The sequence below is a fragment of the Abramis brama genome, assembly GCF_963993115.1.
Source record: "Abramis brama genome assembly, chromosome: 2".
In the NCBI taxonomy this organism is placed as follows: Eukaryota; Metazoa; Chordata; class Actinopteri; order Cypriniformes; family Leuciscidae; genus Abramis; species Abramis brama.
The window spans coordinates 57478355-57498096 of record NC_139964.1 but is presented as its reverse complement, the minus strand read 5'-3'; the positions used below and the strand labels follow the sequence as shown (position 1 = coordinate 57498096).

The following is a 19742-nucleotide window of genomic DNA, read 5'->3' as shown; positions in this document are numbered from 1 at the left end:
GTGTTCTGTCTTTTATTGTATGATGCTCAGTTTTTCTCTGTAACCAATTACAAAGTGGACAAGTGTATATGATGCCTAGCGCAGGACCATCCCAAGCATGGTGCAGGGCCCAGTGCGAGTAAGTTGAAGCTGGCCTGTTTAATAAACTTTATAAATAAAATTTTCAGATTTGAAAAGTCAGCCTTAAGCTGCATAAGAGGTTCTAAAATAATGAATGAACGTAACAAACACAAAATATTAAAGAGATGAACAAAAATTAACATTTTGTCAAAATCCCCCTGATGCCTTTTCAAATCTGAGTTTCTTCTGTTGATTACATTTATACATAAATTATGTGTTTGTGTGTGTGTGTGTGTGTAAAATTTTGTGTTTTTTTAATTAAATTTAGTTATAAATAGTAAAGTAAATAGTTACTTATAATAAAAAAAAACAATGGTATTACCATGATATTTAGCATGATACTTTATGATTATTTGTTATATTCATATACCACAAGTATTCAAATAATGTATTCTTATAATTCTTCTCATGATGGTATTTACCATAGTGTCCAAATATGGAATAACTGCGGTACCATGTCCATACAGCATAGAAATTGTAGAAAAGGTTAAAGATAATATATTTGTGTATTAAAGAGAGAGAACATGTTTTTGAGCATCATGCATACGCCTTTCTGTCATTCAGTTAAAAACCATGTTTCCTCAGAAAAATCTGAAAGTTTTCCTGTCATCCGTGTCTTTGGAAAAGGATTATGGATAAACAGAACAGGAATAGAGGAAGTGTGAAAGAGAGGAGAGAATGGAGGGGCTTCCATGTTCCAGCTACCAACCCGCCTCAGGCATTACTCATTAGCCTAGCACCAAGCTAAGTCCAGTGACAGTGATGACCTGAGGGGGGATCAAATCAGAGAGGAGATTCACTACAACTCCGAATTTCACCATGATCTTCTACTGAATTCCAGCTGAGAGTCTTAAGTTAGCCATGAATAATGACAACCTTGGGCCGTCCTGAGTTTAAAATGAGTCAGCATGATCCAGGTCAACGAAGTGGAAACCTTTCAAAAACAAGACAAAATCTCAACCTCCAACATGCCACATACATTGCATATCTCAAAGATGAAATACTAAACTCAGAAGACTAAATGAGGCAAAAAAAAAGTCGATCTCAAGTAATCAAGAGCTCATATGATGACTGAATTAAGTTGTATAATATCCCCTTTTTGGCACCAATTAAATTCCTTTTAAATTCACTCTGCCTTCATGGCTTTTTAGAACAGCATGAACATGTACTGCTCTCAATGGGCTCCATTCACTGACAAATGTGTTGAAGTGTTCTTATGCATGCAGAGAAAGATTCTCACAAAAAACAGGTGCATACCGAGAAGGTCTATAATACCTGGAGCCAACCGTTAACATTCATCTCACAATCTCAAGCACTTCACTAGCGACTATCCGGAGCTGTGACATGAAAGGCAGAAGAGAGGGGGGAAGTCTATTTCATGATTTTAAAAGCATTTTAAAACATTTGCTATATGAAGAGAAAAATGCTTTTTTGTCATTTGAACAGTGTAGTTCCAACACCTACCAGTAGGGGCAAACTGGACCATGCTATGCTAATCAGTTGAACTTTGACCCATTGGTTCATATTGCACATAGCCACATACAATGCATTTGTTTCTATTCTCATTGATTATGATGAACCCACATTACATTTAAACAAGGCAGCAGCACAATGCATGCCAAAACTTATGTTAAGTTATATAAAATACATAAAAGAAATATAAAAGGGAAATATATGCAGTTCAAATGTTTGGGTCAGTAAGATTATTTTTAAAGGAATTAATCATTTTATTCAGCAAGGACACATTAGATCAAAAGGTTTTTTTTACTTTATCTTTATCAAACTATCCTGGGAAAAATGTATCACGTTTTCCCCAAATTTTAAGCAGCACAATGTTTTTTCATCAAAGATAATAATAAATTTTTATTGAGCATCAAATCTGCATATTAGAATGATTTCTGAAGAATCGTGTGACACTGAAGACTGGAGTAATGATGTTTTGCCATCACAGGAATATATTACATTTTAAAATATATTAAAATAGATAACAGTTATTTAAAATTACAATAATATATCACAATATTGCTATTTTTACTGTATTTTAATCAAATAAATGCAGCCTTGGCATATGCTTATGGAAGCATAAGAGACTTCTTTAAAAAAAATATTTTGAAAATCTTATTGACCCCAAACTTTTGTCTTTGTTTTGAAATTCTATGACAAAGTTTATCCTGAACTACTTTTCTTTTCTAGTGTCATTTTCTTTCCTAATTCATACATTTATTATTCTCGTTCCATCATCTTACTACAATATGATGCTTTAGATGACTAATGTTATAATTTACCATGCCCCTCACTGTTCTTACAAATCTGGCTCCATCTTGCATTTATGCTTCATTAAACCTCATAAGCTACAGGCGCAGTTGAATCCAAAGACGAGTTAGACCCTACCTGTGCAAGCATGTCAGATTGGTCCGTAAATCTTATGTTTGCTAATAAAACCGAGGGATGTATAGATCGCTGCTGATCTGCGATATGTAATAATCATGGGCCTTATTCTCGAAACACGAGCAGAATGGATATCTGTAAAAAACGCATGTACTTCATCTGTCCTATTGAACTGAATGCAACGATTTGCAGCAAATGGATTTATGAGCGATTCATGCAGAAATTTGTTCAGCTCGTGTTTCATGAATAAAGCCCCATGTGTGTGCCCAAGGGACCTATGGGAAGATCAGATCAACCTAAAACTGGGTTTTATCAACATTTAGCACCACCTGCTCCCATAACTGTAGGTGTCGATATTTTGTGTCATTATCACCGAAAGCCACAGAATGTTAGGAAGAGCAACAGGGGCATTTGATATTATAATGGCGATCATATTTCACATCCTGTACAATTACAGTCTTATAGATTACAAAACCACTACATCTACTACAGCAAAGCTTCTTCTTTAGGGATACTTCACCGATTAGCATTATGATTCGTATCAGTAGAAACCCGTTAGTACTTTCGAATGACCGTGCTTCCCTCCCTCGTGTCCCCCTGAGACGAGAGATTTCTGTATTGTGTGTCTGGAAAAAAAACTCAGATGACACAAAAATCAAAATTTTGCGTCATCGAAGGGCTTTTTTGGCCAGAGGCGAGAGACTACAGGCAGTAGCAGGAGCTAGTTACGCATGTTTTCAACCCGCCCATAGGAGGTGGGATCTCATGATAAAACGGCGTCTTTTCAGTTTCGAGTCAACTAGTAGCCCAGTTGTATCATTTCTTCCGATACTGCCCTCTGTAACCGGTAGGCGTGGCTTGGGAGTGGCCTCGTAGGGCAGCGAAGCAAGTGCATTCTGGGAGTTGTTGTATTTCATCCACATGAGCCATAAATACATTTTCTGGCTTTTCTCAGTCTAGAAGGCACCAACTTCTAAAATAATTTCACATTTCTACTACATAAATGACCCAATTTAAATACACATTCATCTTTCCAGCAGTGAAATATCCCTTTAATGGCCTGCTGTACATAACAAAAGCAAAAATAAGAGTAACAAATCTACAAAGTTGCACATTAGAGATGGTGGAAAATATGCCACAGAATCCTCTATGTGCAAGATTAAGGCTGGATTTTGTCTCTAATTTGACACGTAAACTGGTCTTTAAAAAGAATGGCGGGACGATGCGGCTTTTAGCAGATACATTAATATCCAAAATTATTCAAACAAGCAGAAATGTTAAATGAAATGTACTGGACACATGTGGCAATTTAATCAATACACATTATGAAACATTGGTTTACTAGGAATTTGTTAAAATGTAAAAAATAAAGCAAAAAGATTAAAAAATATATATATATTTATATTTACCTGTTCTTGTATGCTGCTTGGATGCATTTCCGTTTGTGTTTAACAATGATAATGTCATTTTGTTCAGTTGAACAGGTTTAATAAAGGTTATTTAATAAGAGATTGCTGATTCTGATTGGATTATAAGAGCAGACTGATTGCTATAAAAGGAGGGAAGACGTGCTTCCAATTATTGTGTTCTTGTGTTAGCAATAGTGACCTCCAAAGAAAGACGTGCAGACATCATCGCTTTGCATCAAAATGGCCTCACATGGAAGGAAATTGCTGCAAAGAATATTGCACCTGAAAGACCGGATCATCAAGAACTTCAAGGAGAGAGGTTCAACTGCAGTGAAGAAGGCTTCAGGACGTCCCAGAGTGTCCAGCAAGCGTTAGGAAAGTCTCTTCCTGAGAAGTCAGCTATTCTGCACACACAGCGAGGCCAAGACTTTGGGCCCTATTTTAACGGTCTGAAACGCAAGTATCAAGTGCGAAACGCAAGTAACTTTGTCGGCGGGTCTTGGGCGATGTTGCTATTATACCGGCGGGATAAATGACTCTTGCGCCCGACGCAAATCTAAAATGGGTTGGTCTGAAGTAGCTTCATTATTCATAGGTGTGGTTTGGGCGTAACGTGAAATAAACCAATCAGAGCGTCATCTCACATTCCCTTTAAGAGCAGGCACGCTTGTTCCATGGAGGATTGCTATTATAACGGCGGATTTGCCAGGCGCACGCCAGGAGCGGTTCACAGCCGAGGAGACAGACGTTCTCTTCTGGGCCGTAAAATACAGAGAAGTGACATTGTATGGGGATGGGAGAAACACACCCAAATTAACTTCGGTTAAACAGGCGTATGATAATTTGGGTAAATGTGTAAGCTAGATTTATGCTTTTATAATAGACAGATAGATAGACAGTTTATCTATTGTAATAATGTATGATTTGCAAAAACGGAAACTGGAAAAGTGCATGCGCGTTGTGCACACGCTACATTATGGCCAAGCATGCACCCTCAAAATAGCATCTGAATAGCGCGCCACTGACTTTAGACTAGGTTTTTCCTGGTCTGTGGCGGAATTGTTTTCTAAACCTGCAAAATAGCATCAGGGAACATTTCCTAGTTTACCGACGTGCGTCTGTGGAGGGAAAAGTCCGCTGTGCGCGGGTGCAAAATAGGAATGATACATGCGTCGGTGTACAAAGTCAATTGCATAGGGCCCTTTGGGACAATGGCTCAAAGGGTGTCAAAAAGGGCAGCAAGGAAGCCACTTCTCTCTAAGAAAAACATCAAGAACAGACTGAAATTCTGCAGGAATTACCAGGATTGGACAGCAGGGTCATTACATGTCAAATCAACCAAATTTCAGAAACTTCCCCGGCTCAAATGTTTGAGTTTGTTCATATATTTTTTCTGGTGAAAGACAAACATAAAAAGTGATGAATATTTATTGAGTTATCCACAATTTTGTAGAGGGGGGTCAAAATGACAATTTTGGATGAAAAATTACTTTTAAAAGATGGCAGCATTATTATTTTATTTTTACAGAGATTGATAGGTCAGTTAGTAAAATCTGTTCACTTCAGCAATGTTCGTAGCATTTTATGCCAATGGTGACAGTTAAAAAAATGGAAAAGGGCGGTTTTCAAGTTTTTTTTCTATAAACAGATTTTGCTTATCTTTAACTCAAGAAGTATTAAATTCATCTTAATATCATGTCGGTGTAATATCGGTGCAAAGTTATTTTCTCGGATGAAGCCCATTTCTAACTGTCATCTGGAAAATAGTTTGTGTGGAGAAGAAAAGGTGAACACTACCATAAATTCCTGTGTCGTGCCAGCAGTGAAGCATCCTGAAACCATCCATGTGTGGGGTTACTTTTCATCCATGTTCTCTCACAATTCTGCCCCAAAAACCTGCCATGAATAAAGAATGGTATCAAAACGTCCTGCAAAAGCATCTTCTTCCATGGATCCAGGAGCAATCTGGTGACGATCTGTGCATTTTCCAGCATGATGGAGCACCATGTCACAAGGCAAAGGTGATAATGAAGTGGCTCGGAGATCATTACATTGAAATTTTGGATCCGTGGCCAAGCGGCTCCCTGGATCTTAATCCTAGAAAACCTGTGGTCAGTCCTCAAAAGGCAAGTGGACAAGCAGAAGCCCACAAATTGTGATCAACTCCGAGCACTAATAAGGCAAGAATGGATTGCCATCAGTCAGAAGAAGGGTCAACACTGTAAATATTGACTGCATATATTAAAAGTGTTTGCCTATAAAAGCCTTTAAAACGTATGAAATGCTTATCATTGTTTTACAGAATACTACAGAAACATACAAAAAAGAAACAAACAAAACAAAAGTGTATGTCACTGCCAATACTTTTGGCCATGGCTGAACATATAGTGCTATAAGACAGACAGACACACACACACACACACACACATCTTTGTGGGGACTCTCCATAGACTTAATGGTTTTTATACTGTACAAACTGTATATTCTATCTCCTTACACTAACCCCTAAACCTACCCATCACAGAAAACATTCTGCATTTTTATATTTCCAAAAAAACTCATTCTGTATGATTTATAAGCTTGTGTACCCATGCAGACCTTAATTTAGGTCCCCACTGTGACAAGAGTCCCCATGAGTCTGTGTACATTCAGGTTGAAGTCCCCACCGGGATAGAAAAACATGTACACACATACACACATACACGTATACACACACACACACACACACAAACTCCAGTTATGAATGTAGGCGCCCCCTTGAGGAGGGGATCCTTTATTTTTATATGCAATACCGCCTCAACCCAGCAGATGGCAGTGCAACTCCGTGGATCAGGAGTCACCACCAGTCCTATGACCTTGCTTTGGTTTACAGCTGTTTTATGGCGTGTGTATGCTTAAGGAGGTCACTTATGTTTCTAAACGGACGCAGATCGCATCGACACACGCAATAAACGGCCTGCAAGAGGAATATTCAGTATTTGAAGCCAATCTGGTGAGTAACAAAATCGACTAAACATAACCACCACTTTACCTTTAATGTATGCGCTGTCGTCCTTTATGTATTCTCTGCATTTGTGTTTCAGTTTCATCGGCGCGGCGCATATTATAGAATCACACTGTTCTCCGACTACTCCATGTAATGAACGTAACCTAGGAGAAGTTCAGAACAAATCAGTGTTGCGTGTCCTCCACTAGCTCGCTCATGTGATGATGGTCTCTTGTTTAAGAAGAAAGGTAACGTTACAATAATGCGTTCAACTCAGTCCACTTGTTGATAAACATATTCACAAAGCGCAAAACCATAAGGGTATTCAAGAAACAATACATCAATTTAAATTCGAACCTACTACGAATAATCAAAGGATTATTACAATTAGTGATGCTTCGATATTTTTATTATTATTTAACTATGCGTAATCATTAACGTGGACAATATCACACGAGCAAGAATGACGTGAATGGAGATGATCACTCATAAGCACGAGGCTGCAGGTTACGTCACGACTGTGAGAGTGATTGATGTTATACAACACAATGAATAGAATATTGAGTTACTTACATTTAGTCACAATACGGCCAGTTCGATACGATGTCAAAGCAGGATACAGTTAAGCGTGTCCGAGCAACGCACCGTAGTGGCATTTCGTTCCCAAATTAAGCGTTTTTTTTTTGTTTTGTTTTTTTTAAACGAACCATTAATGATTTAATGACTCGCTCTTGATACAGATTTCGCCACCTACTGGCGTAACGATGTAACCCCGCTCAGAAACTTTACACCATTAAAGGGGATAGTTCACCCAACGTGATGAACGTTGTTCCAACCCTGCATGATTTACTTTTTTCTAAGGAACATTCAATATATTTTGACGAATGGATGGCTGCTAAAAGCCAGTTCACACCAAAAACAATAACTAACAATAAATATATAGTTTAGAATTAACAGAACGCTAACGTCCTGCTAGTGTGGATGATGTAGTTATCGTTATAGTCATCTTTATAGTTATTATTTTTGGTGTCAATTTGCCCATAACTCTGTTGTCTGCCACTTTAAATTCTTAAGCACTTTAAAATCGGGTGAATTTTGATTGTCTGTCAAAGTTTTTAACGTTCATCAGCTGGAAAAAAATTGTTCTGAAAGTGATTCCAACGTTCTCATTCATCTGTGTCATTCATTATAGCTGTGGTGTTCTCATAGAATTAGAACTTTATTATAGTATAGTTTTCATTAAAGTTATAGTCCTTGGCGTGACTGTGAATGGGCCTTAACTATCTGATATCTGTACATTTTATTAATAACTAGTGCAAAATGCCCGTGCAAAATCAGTTTGTTGTGTGTGTTTTTAGTAATTGTTGGTTTGGTGCCCGTGAAAGAGACTGTGAACGCATTGAATTCAGGGAGCAGGCTAGGTTACTACAATTGATGGCCGTGAATAAAATATAATATTCAGAAGTAAACCGTATAGCTGACAGAGTGTTTATGTCAGAATGTTTATTTTTAAACCACAACCTTCTAAGTGCTTCTTTTACCGATATATTTAAGAAAACGCTATGCTTGAGCAAACAGCTTGTGAATAGGCAACTACAAATGATGCCCGTGAAAGAGACTGTGATCGCATTGAATAGGATATGTTTAGTTGGTGAATAGCATGCTACTATTACACAGTAGCGATAACGTTAAGCGCACCAGAATCTATCTATAAATTACAGAAGTAAACAGCATAGCTGACTTATAGATTCAGTTTACATCCACAAATGAATATGAATTACATCCACAATGAATTACATCCACTTCCGTCGATCCAGGGAGCAGTGCAAAGTGCCCGTGCAAAATCAGTTTTTGTGTGTGTTTTTAGTAATTGTTGGTTTCTTGGTAAAGAATCAAAATCAGTTTTTGTGTGTGTTTTTTTGTTGGTTTCTTGGTAAAGAAAACTAATATTCAGAAGGAACCAAACTATAATATTCAGAAGTAAACAGTGTAGCTGACTGAAGTGTTTATGTCAGAATGTTTATTTTTAAACCACAACCTTCTTGGGGCTTCTTTGACCGATACAACCCTCTAATGTCAGAATGTTTATTTTTAAACCACAACCTTTTAAAAATTATATATTTAACGTTATCTTTAGCATTTCTCATCCAAACAATGTCAAACTTGGCACTGCACTTACTCGTGACCATAGCGAGACACCTGTCAAGTTTGAAATCCATCGGACTAACGGTTCGAGAGATATGTGGTTAACAGACACACACACAGACAGACACACAGACAGACGTTTCTGTAATTTATAGATAGATAGTTCGGGTCTTCAAATTTGATTGGAATGTGTTGTTTGTTGCAAGAGTGCTGATATTTAAATCCCTTGGAGTAGGTTTCTTTCACTAGTGGGCTGGAGTGTGAAATGGGAAACTTGAAGCAGTGTGTAACAAAACACTTTCCGCTTTGCTCCTCTGTTCCTGATTGGTGTTTGCTTTGCACATTTGCATGGTGACACACAAAGCTTGATGCTTTTCTTCTTTGAGAGCTAGTTCCTTTCATAGAAACGAAATATACAAACAGTCCAATTTTTATCTGAAACATAAGTTCGGCCTACTTGATAATTGTTTATACAACTGCTGTATGAAAGCATGAATACACTTGCAAATGTGTTATTGCTTAAATAAATAACACTGATTTAGATCATTACAACTGTTGAAAGTATTTACAATTGGTTACCTTATTCGTCTTGAGTGATCGGATTGCTTGCCTTTAGTTGACACATTCCATTGACACTATGTTCTATTATAGTATGAATGTGTGTAGTATAAATGTAATCTAGACATACTAGATTCCAAAGATTGTTGTCATTGTCGTGGCCTAGTTGTGTTGCTTCACTGTCATTCAAAACTCCTCTCCTATGTCCTCATGGGATAGTAAAGCACACTTCGGAATATTGCCTTTGAAGTAGTTCATCCAGGTACTTTTTGCCTAATGTTTTATGAATACTATAAATTCGGACATACAACTCTTTTCACATACTGTTTTTTGACTACTATATATTGACAATATATTTACTAAAACATATTTGGATGCAGACATGGTCTTTATATGATTGAATTGCTATCAAATCAGTGAAAATGCATTATGTGGCCAAGTGTAAACAGGGCTTGTACTCTTGCACACAAAAGTCATTATATCTTATATAAATTTCCATGACAGTTTCATTTGTCACTCACAAGTAACAGCTTCCTTTATGGCACAAATAAGCAGGTTCTAGGAGTCAAACTGTAGGAGATCTGATTATCTTATGAATGAAGCTAGAACGAGATAAGAGCCAATATCTTAATTTGTTACAACACGCCTAACAGCCCATATGAAGGATCTCATTCATACAGTACCACCATGTTGAACCCTTATAGTAGAGTCATTTTGATCTGCCCCTGGCCTGCACCTCTAATAATGGTGTTGCTGTACTTCCCCTCATTCTGTTTGTGTTGATGATGCTATTTTGATCTGTGACTTTTAATCATGACCTTAAAATTCAAGTTGAGTGACACTGAGGTATATTAGCACAATATTATCCTGAAAGAAATGATACTCCCTTACATTTCCTTCCTAAATGTTCTATGGCAGTACCAGGGTAGATCTAAGTCTATACTGTCACTTTTAATCAATTTAATGTGCCCTTTCTGAATAAAAATATTTTCCCCTACCATTATACAAGGGGGGCGGCCCCGCCCTCCTAACGGCTTTCCGCACCGAGTCTACTTTTGCCGTTTATATACTGTCTATGATTTCTGCTGTGCTGCAAACGCTGAATTAAAGTGACAGCACATGTTTCGTGGTCAAAATGAACACAGATTGACCTGAAAATGTAGTCATTTCACCATAAGTGCGATTAATTAAATAAAATGTAGTAATCTCACCATAAATTTATTTAATTAAATACTACTTTTTTCACTTTAAGACCGGGGTAAAGCAAGGAAAACTACAATTTACCTCAACAAGGCGACATAATGACATTCGTGGAGGTGGAAAAACAAGTTCTTTGTGACATGCAAGATTTATTGTATTAAAATTTAAATCCAAAAGATTTTAATATAAATACATGGTTAAATATTTTACCACTTGCTTGAGCAACTTAATATATAATTATATAGAAGTAATGCATTGAATAATACATTGTTTAAATTGTGTTTAAACGTGAACGCGCGTTCACAGCAGTGCTGCGTCTGACAGGATTATTCTCTCCAATAAATGCATCATAGAAATAAAAACTTCTCACAAAAAAAGCCCATTTAAAAAATTTTGTCATATAAATGTATTAACTAACATTAACGAACAATGAATGAGCAATATATTTGTTAGTATTTATATTTATCTTTATCTTTTTTTAGTTGTTAGTTAAAAAATAAAACTATTTAAGCTCTGGTCCATTAATATTAACAAATACTTCTATGAATTTAACAAAGGTTATTTGCAAAAGTCAATCTTATGTTAACATTTTTTTTTTAACATTTGTGTTTTATGTTAACTTTTACAAAGTATTACCCTCCCAGACAACCAATTAATGTGACACATAGATAGATGTCTGTGTCAATTTTCCCCAACCAACCAACCAAATGGTTGAATAGAAGTTGTTTTGAAGCATATCATGATCATGTGCTGATTTTGTAATATCAAATGTGTGGCAAAAAGTAAGTTACTGTTGCTATTGTACTGTGAATGTACAAACCACTTATGTTGTAACCTTGCCTAGCTTCCTGAATGACAAGTCAGACCGTTAGAGACATTTACGATTAAGGTCACACGAAACAGAAGTTGCAATGGTCTTTTCTTTCCTGTTGACGTATATTTGAGTGAAACAGGTTCTCGAACAAGAAATGTAGGGTGGGACTTGATTTTGTACATTCTGAATTGATTGGATTATTGAATTATCTCATGTGAGAGACAGGTTGTCCTGTAATCAGTAATCTGTCTTGTAAGTCATCAGAGAATAAGATATGTCGTTGTAAGAGGGAGGGGAAGTTATTACAAGGGCATGTGAATAAAAAAAAAAATGATGTGCACGGATAAATCATTTAAAATAACTACTGCAATATTCCATTAAAAAAAAAAAACAAGAACTGTGTGTTTTGATTTCATGGTGCCTTTAAATAAATTGTACCATATGTTATTGTGGCCGAGAGATCTCAACATGCTGCAACTGAAGAAAACACATGCGCATAGAAAAAACACCAGCAAATTAAGAAAACATCATCCGTTTGACAACACGTGCTGCAAATACTCACAACGCAACCATATACAAAAACGCACTGCAAATATCACAAATATCACAATGCGCTGCAACTGAAGAAAGAACATGCAAATAAAAAAAAAACAGCAAATTAAGAAAACATCATCCATTTGACAGATGCAAATACTCACAATGCAGCCAAATTAAGAAACACACTGCAAAACACACAACGCAACCAAATACAGAAACATGCTGCAAATATCACAAAGTGCAACGAGCTGCAACTGAAGAAAACGCATGCAAAAACACCTGCAAATTAAAAAATCTTCATCCATTTGACAACACATGTGCTGTAAATACTCACAACGCAACTAAATACAGAAACGCACTGCAAATACTCACAACTCAACCAAATACTGAAACTTTCTGCAAATACTCACAACGCAACCAAATACAGAAATGTGCTCCAAATACTCACAACGCAACCAAATACAGAAACGCTCTGCAAATACTCACAACACAACTAAATACAGAAACATGCTGCAAATATCACAAAGTGCAACGAGCTGCAACTGAAGAAAACGCATGCAAAAACACCTGCAAATTAAAAAATCTTCATCCATTTGACAACACATGTGTTGCAAATACTCACAACGCAACTAAATACAGAAACGCACTGCAAAAACTCACAACTCAACCAAATACCGAAATGTGTTCCAAATACTCACAACGCAACCAAATACAGAAACATGCTGCAAATAACACGGAAGTGTTTCAAGGGGACCCCCCAACAAGTGACAAACCTGGCTGGGACCACTTATTGTTCAATGTCTACTCTTCAGTGTTGTCGATGACCTGAAAGGTGAGTTTTTGTTTATTTTAAAATCCTATTCGTATGTGCGTTGCAAGTTTTTGCAGCGCATTTCTGTATTTGGTTGTGTTGTGAGTATTTGCAGCATGTTTCTGTATTTGGTTGTGTTGTGAGTATTTGCAGTGAGTTTCTGTATTTGGTTGTGTTGTGAGTATTTGCAGCGAGTTTCTGTATTTGGTTGTGTTGTGAGTATTTGCAGTGAGTTTCTGTGTTTGGTTGTGTTGTGAGTATTTGCAGCTTGTTTCTGTATTTGGTTGTGTTGTGAGTATTTGCAGCTTGTTTCTGTATTTGGTTGTGTTGTGAGTATTTGAAGCTTGTTTCTGTATTTGGTTGTGTTGTGAGTATTTGCAGTGAGTTTCTGTATTTGGTTGTGTTGTGAGTATTTGCAGCATGTTTCTGTATTTGGTTGTGTTGTGAGTATTTGCAGTGAGTTTCTGTATTTGGTTGTGTTGTGAGTATTTGCAGCGAGTTTCTGTATTTGGTTGTGTTGTGAGTATTTGCAGCGAGTTTCTGTGTTTGGTTGTGTTGTGAGTATTTGCAGCTTGTTTCTGTATTTGGTTGTGTTGTGAGTATTTGCAGTGAGTTTCTGTATTTGGCTGTGTTGTGAGTATTTGCAGCGAGTTTCTGTGTTTGGTTGTGTTGTGAGTATTTGCAGTGAGTTTCTGTATTTGGTTGTGTTGTGAGTATTTGCAGCACATGTGTTGCAGCACAAACTCATGATGTTTTTTTAATTTGCTGGTGTTTTTTCTTTTTGCATGCGTTTTCTTCAGTTGCAGCGTGTTGAGCTCTTTCGGTCACCGTACAAGAGTGTAGCCTATTTTGTTAACGTTAGTATTATTCCTTGTGACGAAATGGATATAATGTAACATGCATAAAATCGTGTGGTTTCATGGTTGCATTATGTTCCCTGGAAACAGCCTTTTGTCCTTTGTACTCAGATTGCGTGTGCGTGTGCGTGTGTCCATATGGACTCCTGACGTCTCAAGTCTGTAATCTCATTCTGTCAGAAGCAGTTTAACACACACAGCCAGTGGTGCATTTCTGCTGAACATCGCTCACACAACATCACAACACACACACACACACACTCCGCTGTAGGACAAACTCACTCCGCTGTAGGACAAACTCAAAATCCAGTCCTGACATCATGGAGGTTGGTAAGATAAACAAATTCCGTTAACTCCTTTAATTCTAATGAAAAATGTAATTTTAATGGTTGGTTGATTTCAATGCCACTTGGTTTTAACACTAATGATTTTGTATAACATGTTTTTGTGTTTGTATAATAAGTATTTCAATTTGTGTTTGGAGGACTTTTTATAAGTGAGGTCATAAGTGGAAAGTTTTGAGACAAAAAGTGAATATTGTTTGTTTTTAAACTCGAGTAACATTTAGTTTAAGAAAATTAACACAACAGAGTCTATTTATGTGGTGTTCTGTGTGAAGCAAAAAATGCAATGGTACAGTGATGGTATCAGATAACAATACCATGGTACTTGTATATATGTTATGTGTATATATATCTCACTCAAAATCTCATCTGGTCACTTTTTCCTGATTAAGAAGTTTTTACTTATAAAGGAATGAATAATATGCTGATTTTGTGCGCAAGAAAAATTTCTTATAATTATCAATGTTGAAAACAGTTGTGCTGCTTAATATTTTTGTGGAAATAAAACAAAATTGTTTCGGATTCTTTAATGAATACAAAGGTCAAAATAACAGCATTTATTTTTGGTAACAATTTAAAAGTGTCACTGTCACTTTTCTTTTGATCAATTTATGCATCCTGGCTGAATAAAAGTATATATATTTTCAGACTCCAAGCTTGGACTGGAAGTGTATGTTGTGCAAACTAATGTACAATATGAGATGAAGACCAGTCATATTATTAGCCTAATAAAAGCAGTTTTATTTTACTTGGAGCAGGTTGCATTATGTGCTGTCATGTTGATATCACATGATGGCTGATTTATGCAATGGCGTCAGTAACAGATGGCACAATTGCGCTGCTAGGTGTCAGCACAAAAGAATTACTGATTTATTTTAATGGGGAAAGAACTATTAATCATTATAATATTTTATAATTAAATGTATTATTTTTGTTTCAATTTATTTAATTTTAAAACAATTATTGAAATTTATTTGAATAATTTTATTTAGTCACACATTGAAACTGTAGTCATTGAATTTGCCATTTTTATTGCTGAAGATTAATATATGATGATATGATATTGTGAAATTAACTCTGCTTTAACTCAACTCGCAACAGTGAGCATCATAAAGCCTCAGAGATCTATAGAGCACAGAGGCAATTGAGTTCAAGGCTAACCAGGCGTTAATCAAGGCATGTTTAGTTGATTAAGGCCAAGATGGATTACCAGGGACCTATAGACCAACATAAAGCTCTAGTGTAGCCAACCAGGACATTTCTTTGAATTGAAGTCTACACCTTGCATGAACTTGCATGTTGCTGAGACTTCGAGATCAATGGAGCCATTACATGCATGAACGCCTCTTAAGCTCTGGGTGTGTGTGACGTGTCTTAACAACTGGTGCTACTTGCTGCTCTCAGTATAAATGGATTAGGCATGTGTTTGCTTGTCCTATTTGAAGAAGATTCAGGATGGAATGAATTAAAGTGGAAATAGATAGCAAAGCCTGGTTTAGTTCAGCACAACTGCTCCGTGTAAAGGTGTGTTCACACTGACAGCTATTTGCAGCTACAACGCGAACAGGTGTAGTTCTTTTTTTATTCCTTTAAAGGGAGCAGGTGATGAAATTCCAGGAAAGATCATTATGGGATGTCTGTTTTGTTTCTCTTAGCATGTTCCATGGGCAGCAGCTCTAGTCTCTACAGTGCCCTGGCTAAGACTGTCAGCAGACCTCCTCTTCCTCACACTCGGGACTCCACATACTTTCCGGGGAACAATCTGGATCAAGACCTGGCGGACCCTTTGGAGCTATTGCGGGAATGTAGAGAGGTTTTGAGAAACCGGCCTGCCCAACTGCAGAGAACCCTCATCCAGACGGGGCATGGAGACTCCAGGCAGACGATCAGAGTTATGCAGTGGAATGTACTAGCACAAGGTATAAACCTAAACCCTATATTCATCATCATTAAGAGGGGACACTGAATGACATATTACTTGTGTTTAACATGATATTAACATTTTGGAGATATGTAAGAGCCTCTTATGGCCAGCAAGACTGCATTTATTTGATCAAAAATAAATCATGAATCATGTTTCATGAACTATTACAATAAAAATATACAATACAAAAAATTACAAACTATTACAATACAAAGTTTTCTATTTGAATTTGAATTTAATTTATTCCTGTGATGACAAAGCTGAATTTTCACCAGTCTTCAGTGCCAAATGATACTTAAGAAATCATTCTCATATGCTGACTTGCTGCTAAGAAACATTTTTTTATTAATATCAGTTGACAACTGTTGTACTGCTGAATAGTGTTGTGGATTTATTTATTTGAAATAGATATATATATTTTTTTTGTAATAATGTAAAAGTCTTTACTGTCATTTGATTAATTTAATGTATCCTTGCTGAATAAATGTAATTTTGTAAATAAAAAAATAAATAAAAAAGAAAGAAAGAAATCTTACTGACACAAAAGTTTCAGGATCAGGAATAAAATAGGCAAATAGTAATAATGAAATATAATTATTAATAAACAATTATAATACTAACCACCAAGAACACATTAGCAACCACATAGCAACTCGCTAAAACCCCTTAGGAAATCTTAGCAATGCATAACAACACTCTAGTGTCATGGTGGTGAGTTTTATGGAGTTTATGGTAGTTATTATAGTTAACTAAAGCCATTTAAAAAATGTTTTTAAGTATAATAAATATTGACTGAAATAAAATAAAATATTAAAAAATTGAACTTTTTTATTTCAGCTAGATTGTTTCGCTAATCATTATTACAAATTCGGGTCTTTAGTGACCCAGATTTATATCTAACACGGATGGCTCTCTAACTGCCACATTAGTATAAAACTAAAGTTTATATCTCACAATTGTGACTTTATAACTTACAATTATGAGTTTATATCATGCAATTCTGGCTTTATAACTTGCAATCACAAGTTAATATCTCGCAGTTCTGACTTTATAACTCGTAATTGTGAGTTTAAATCACGCAACGCTGAGAAAAAATTGCGAGATAAAAAGTAGCAGTTACATTTTTTATTTTTTATTTAGTGGCGGAAACAAGTTTCCATAATATTCTTTTGTTTTATGTCTGCGGTAATTATGACTGAAACATCACATCATCATTGTGTATTAGACATTGCCACTTTGAGGAATAAAGGTGAATTGCACTTATTGAGTCATCAGAGATTCAGTCATTTTTGCGAAGAAAAAAAATACACGACCCTATTACGACCCTCACACGACCCTATTTACTTTTTACAAAAAAAAAATATTAGAAAACATGCATTCTTTATTATTTTACTTTTTTTCTTGTTATATTGTTTATAATGAATTAATTAAGTAATACTAAAAAAGGTTGATGTCTAACTTCAACCCGAGGTATGCGTTTAAGGGTTAATAAGAAAACGGACATATTTAAAATGAATAATAATGACAAATTACTAAAACTTCAGCTTAAAATGAACATATAAAAATAAAAACCAATTCAAAATATTAAAAGTAGGCTATATCAATGATGCTGAAATTACACTGCCGCAAGGTGACATTTTCATAAAAATATTTTACTTTCTAAAGTTGTAGCTAGGATGATTTACAGAGATTATTTTTTAAAAACAATCCAACTTCTCTCTGTCCCGTTGCAGCATTAGGTGAAGGCATGGACAGTTTTGTGCAGTGCCCCGTGGATGCTCTGAACTGGGCTGAAAGGAAGTATTTGATCCTGGAGGAGATCCTAACCTACAGACCTGACATCCTATGCCTACAGGAAGTTGATCACTACTTTGACATGTTTCAGCCCGTCCTGGCAAGTTTGGGCTACCAGGGCAGTTTCTGCCCCAAACCATGGTCTCCATGTCTGGATGTGGAGAACAACAACGGCCCTGATGGCTGTGCTCTGTTCTTCAATCACAAACGCTTCCAGTCACTAAACACAACACACCTGCGACTGTCCGCCATGATGTTGAAGACCAATCAGGTGGCCATCATCACCGCCCTACGCTGCCGAGACACAGGTCGGGCGTTCTGTGTGGCGGTGACCCATCTGAAGGCGCGGAGCGGTTGGGAGGTCCTACGCAGCACACAGGGTTCGGATCTGCTGCGCAACCTGCGGAACGTTGCACAGAGGATAGAGACCGAAGAAAAAACAGACGCAGACGTTCCTCTGATAGTATGTGGCGATTTTAACGCCGAGCCGTCAGAAGACGTCTATAGGAATTTCGCAACATCTAGTCTGGGACTGGACAGTGCGTATAAGCATTTGAGTACGGACGGGAAAACCGAGCCTCCTTACACGACGTGGAAGATCCGGCCCAGTGGCGAGAGCTGCCACACGCTGGATTACGTGTGGTATTCGCACAGAGCGTTTGATGTTAATGCGGTTCTGGACTTTCCTACAGCCGAACAAATTGGACCCAATAGGCTTCCTTCCTATAATTACCCTTCAGATCACCTCTCCCTCGTCTGTGACTTCAGCTTCAAGGATCCGACGCTTGTCTCCCAGTAATAACAGACTTATTTTGCAAGATATTACACAAGTCGAGACTTGTGCTGGCACAGTATTTCTACATATTTTGATTGCCGTTCATGAATAATTAACACTTCAGCCAGTACATCCTTAATGGGAAAGTTCATACAATAACAAAAAGATTTCATTTCGTTCAACTTCGTTCAATGTATGATTTTCTTGTACTGAGGAACATTAAAGGAGATTTGTTTTCATTTGCTAAGACAATACAGCACAATCAAATATTCTTAAAGCAAAAAAGTAGTCATTTTGTCCAGACAATACGATAGCTTTGTGTGAAATCTTCCAATGTTGCTTTTTAAAATCAAACATGCATTCTAAAGCGGTGCCAGGTTAGACATTAGTGACTGCAAATGTTACTGCAAGTCTTTTAGACTTGTATGCTTCTAACTTCAGGGTGTAGGTTTAAAAGCAAAATGTTAAAATAAATTCTTAATATGTGACTCAAATTATCCTGAAAATGTTTTGGGGTCTTATTATTAGTAATAACATGACAGCTTGCACAAATAAAACTACATTGTGGTGGGGTTTTTTTTAACGGTTAATAAAGTATGGTTGGGAAGGTGTCAAATTCTGCATAAACTCATTGTGTATCATTCACACTCATGTATAAGTGAGGGAAGCCTTATTAATAAATAATTTCCTTTATGCAACATCCTCAAAATTATTTCCCAGCTTCACCAGAGTCTACTCTACATGATCAATTGCAGACAGGTTAACTATTAACTATTAAGACTATATCACACGAGCTCCTCGTTTTATAGAGTCAACCTTTAAAGGGCACTGCGGGAAGAGGATGCAACTCAATCCCTTTCTCAAGGGTTGTTAGTGAAGTGTGCAAAACTACTAGCCCAATATTACACTGCATATACTCTCATATATTTACATAATGATCATTACAGTCTATTTTAAAAATTGTACATTTTTGATAAAAACCAAATGTTATTTTAGTATTATTGAGATACTATTTTAGTTTTTATTAATATTTTGAATGCCTTTTTTTCTATTTTAGATTTTAAAGTTTAAGCAATTTTG

At 36.5% G+C, this 19742-nt stretch overlaps 1 protein-coding gene across 4 annotated transcripts; it reads left to right on the top strand.

Annotated features, from left to right (window-relative positions):
* Nucleotides 1-6730: 6730 nt before the first annotated feature.
* On the top strand, nt 6731-19360 carry noctb (nocturnin b). Of its 4 annotated transcripts, XM_084107047.1 has the most exons (4): nt 6786-6909; nt 7001-7151; nt 15825-16088; nt 17827-19360. In XM_084107047.1, the coding sequence occupies exons 3-4, from the start codon at nt 15833-15835 to the stop codon at nt 18684-18686; spliced, it is 1116 nt and encodes a 371-aa protein (XP_083963173.1). In that variant the 5' UTR covers nt 6786-6909; nt 7001-7151; nt 15825-15832; the 3' UTR covers nt 18687-19360. The 4 variants fall into 4 exon arrangements, with proteins under 4 accessions (XP_083963172.1, XP_083963173.1, XP_083963171.1 ...); XM_084107046.1 differs by lacking the exon at nt 7001-7151 and having other exon boundaries at nt 6731-6909; XM_084107045.1 differs by lacking the exons at nt 6786-6909; nt 7001-7151 and adding an exon at nt 14007-14151.
* Nucleotides 19361-19742: the final 382 nt, after the last annotated feature.

Bases quoted from the DNA above. Each gene is read 5' to 3' on its own strand.
- noctb (XM_084107044.1), top strand. The intron at 16,089-17,826 runs GTATAAACCTAA...GTCCCGTTGCAG, and splicing joins GTGGAATGTACTAGCACAAG to CATTAGGTGAAGGCATGGAC.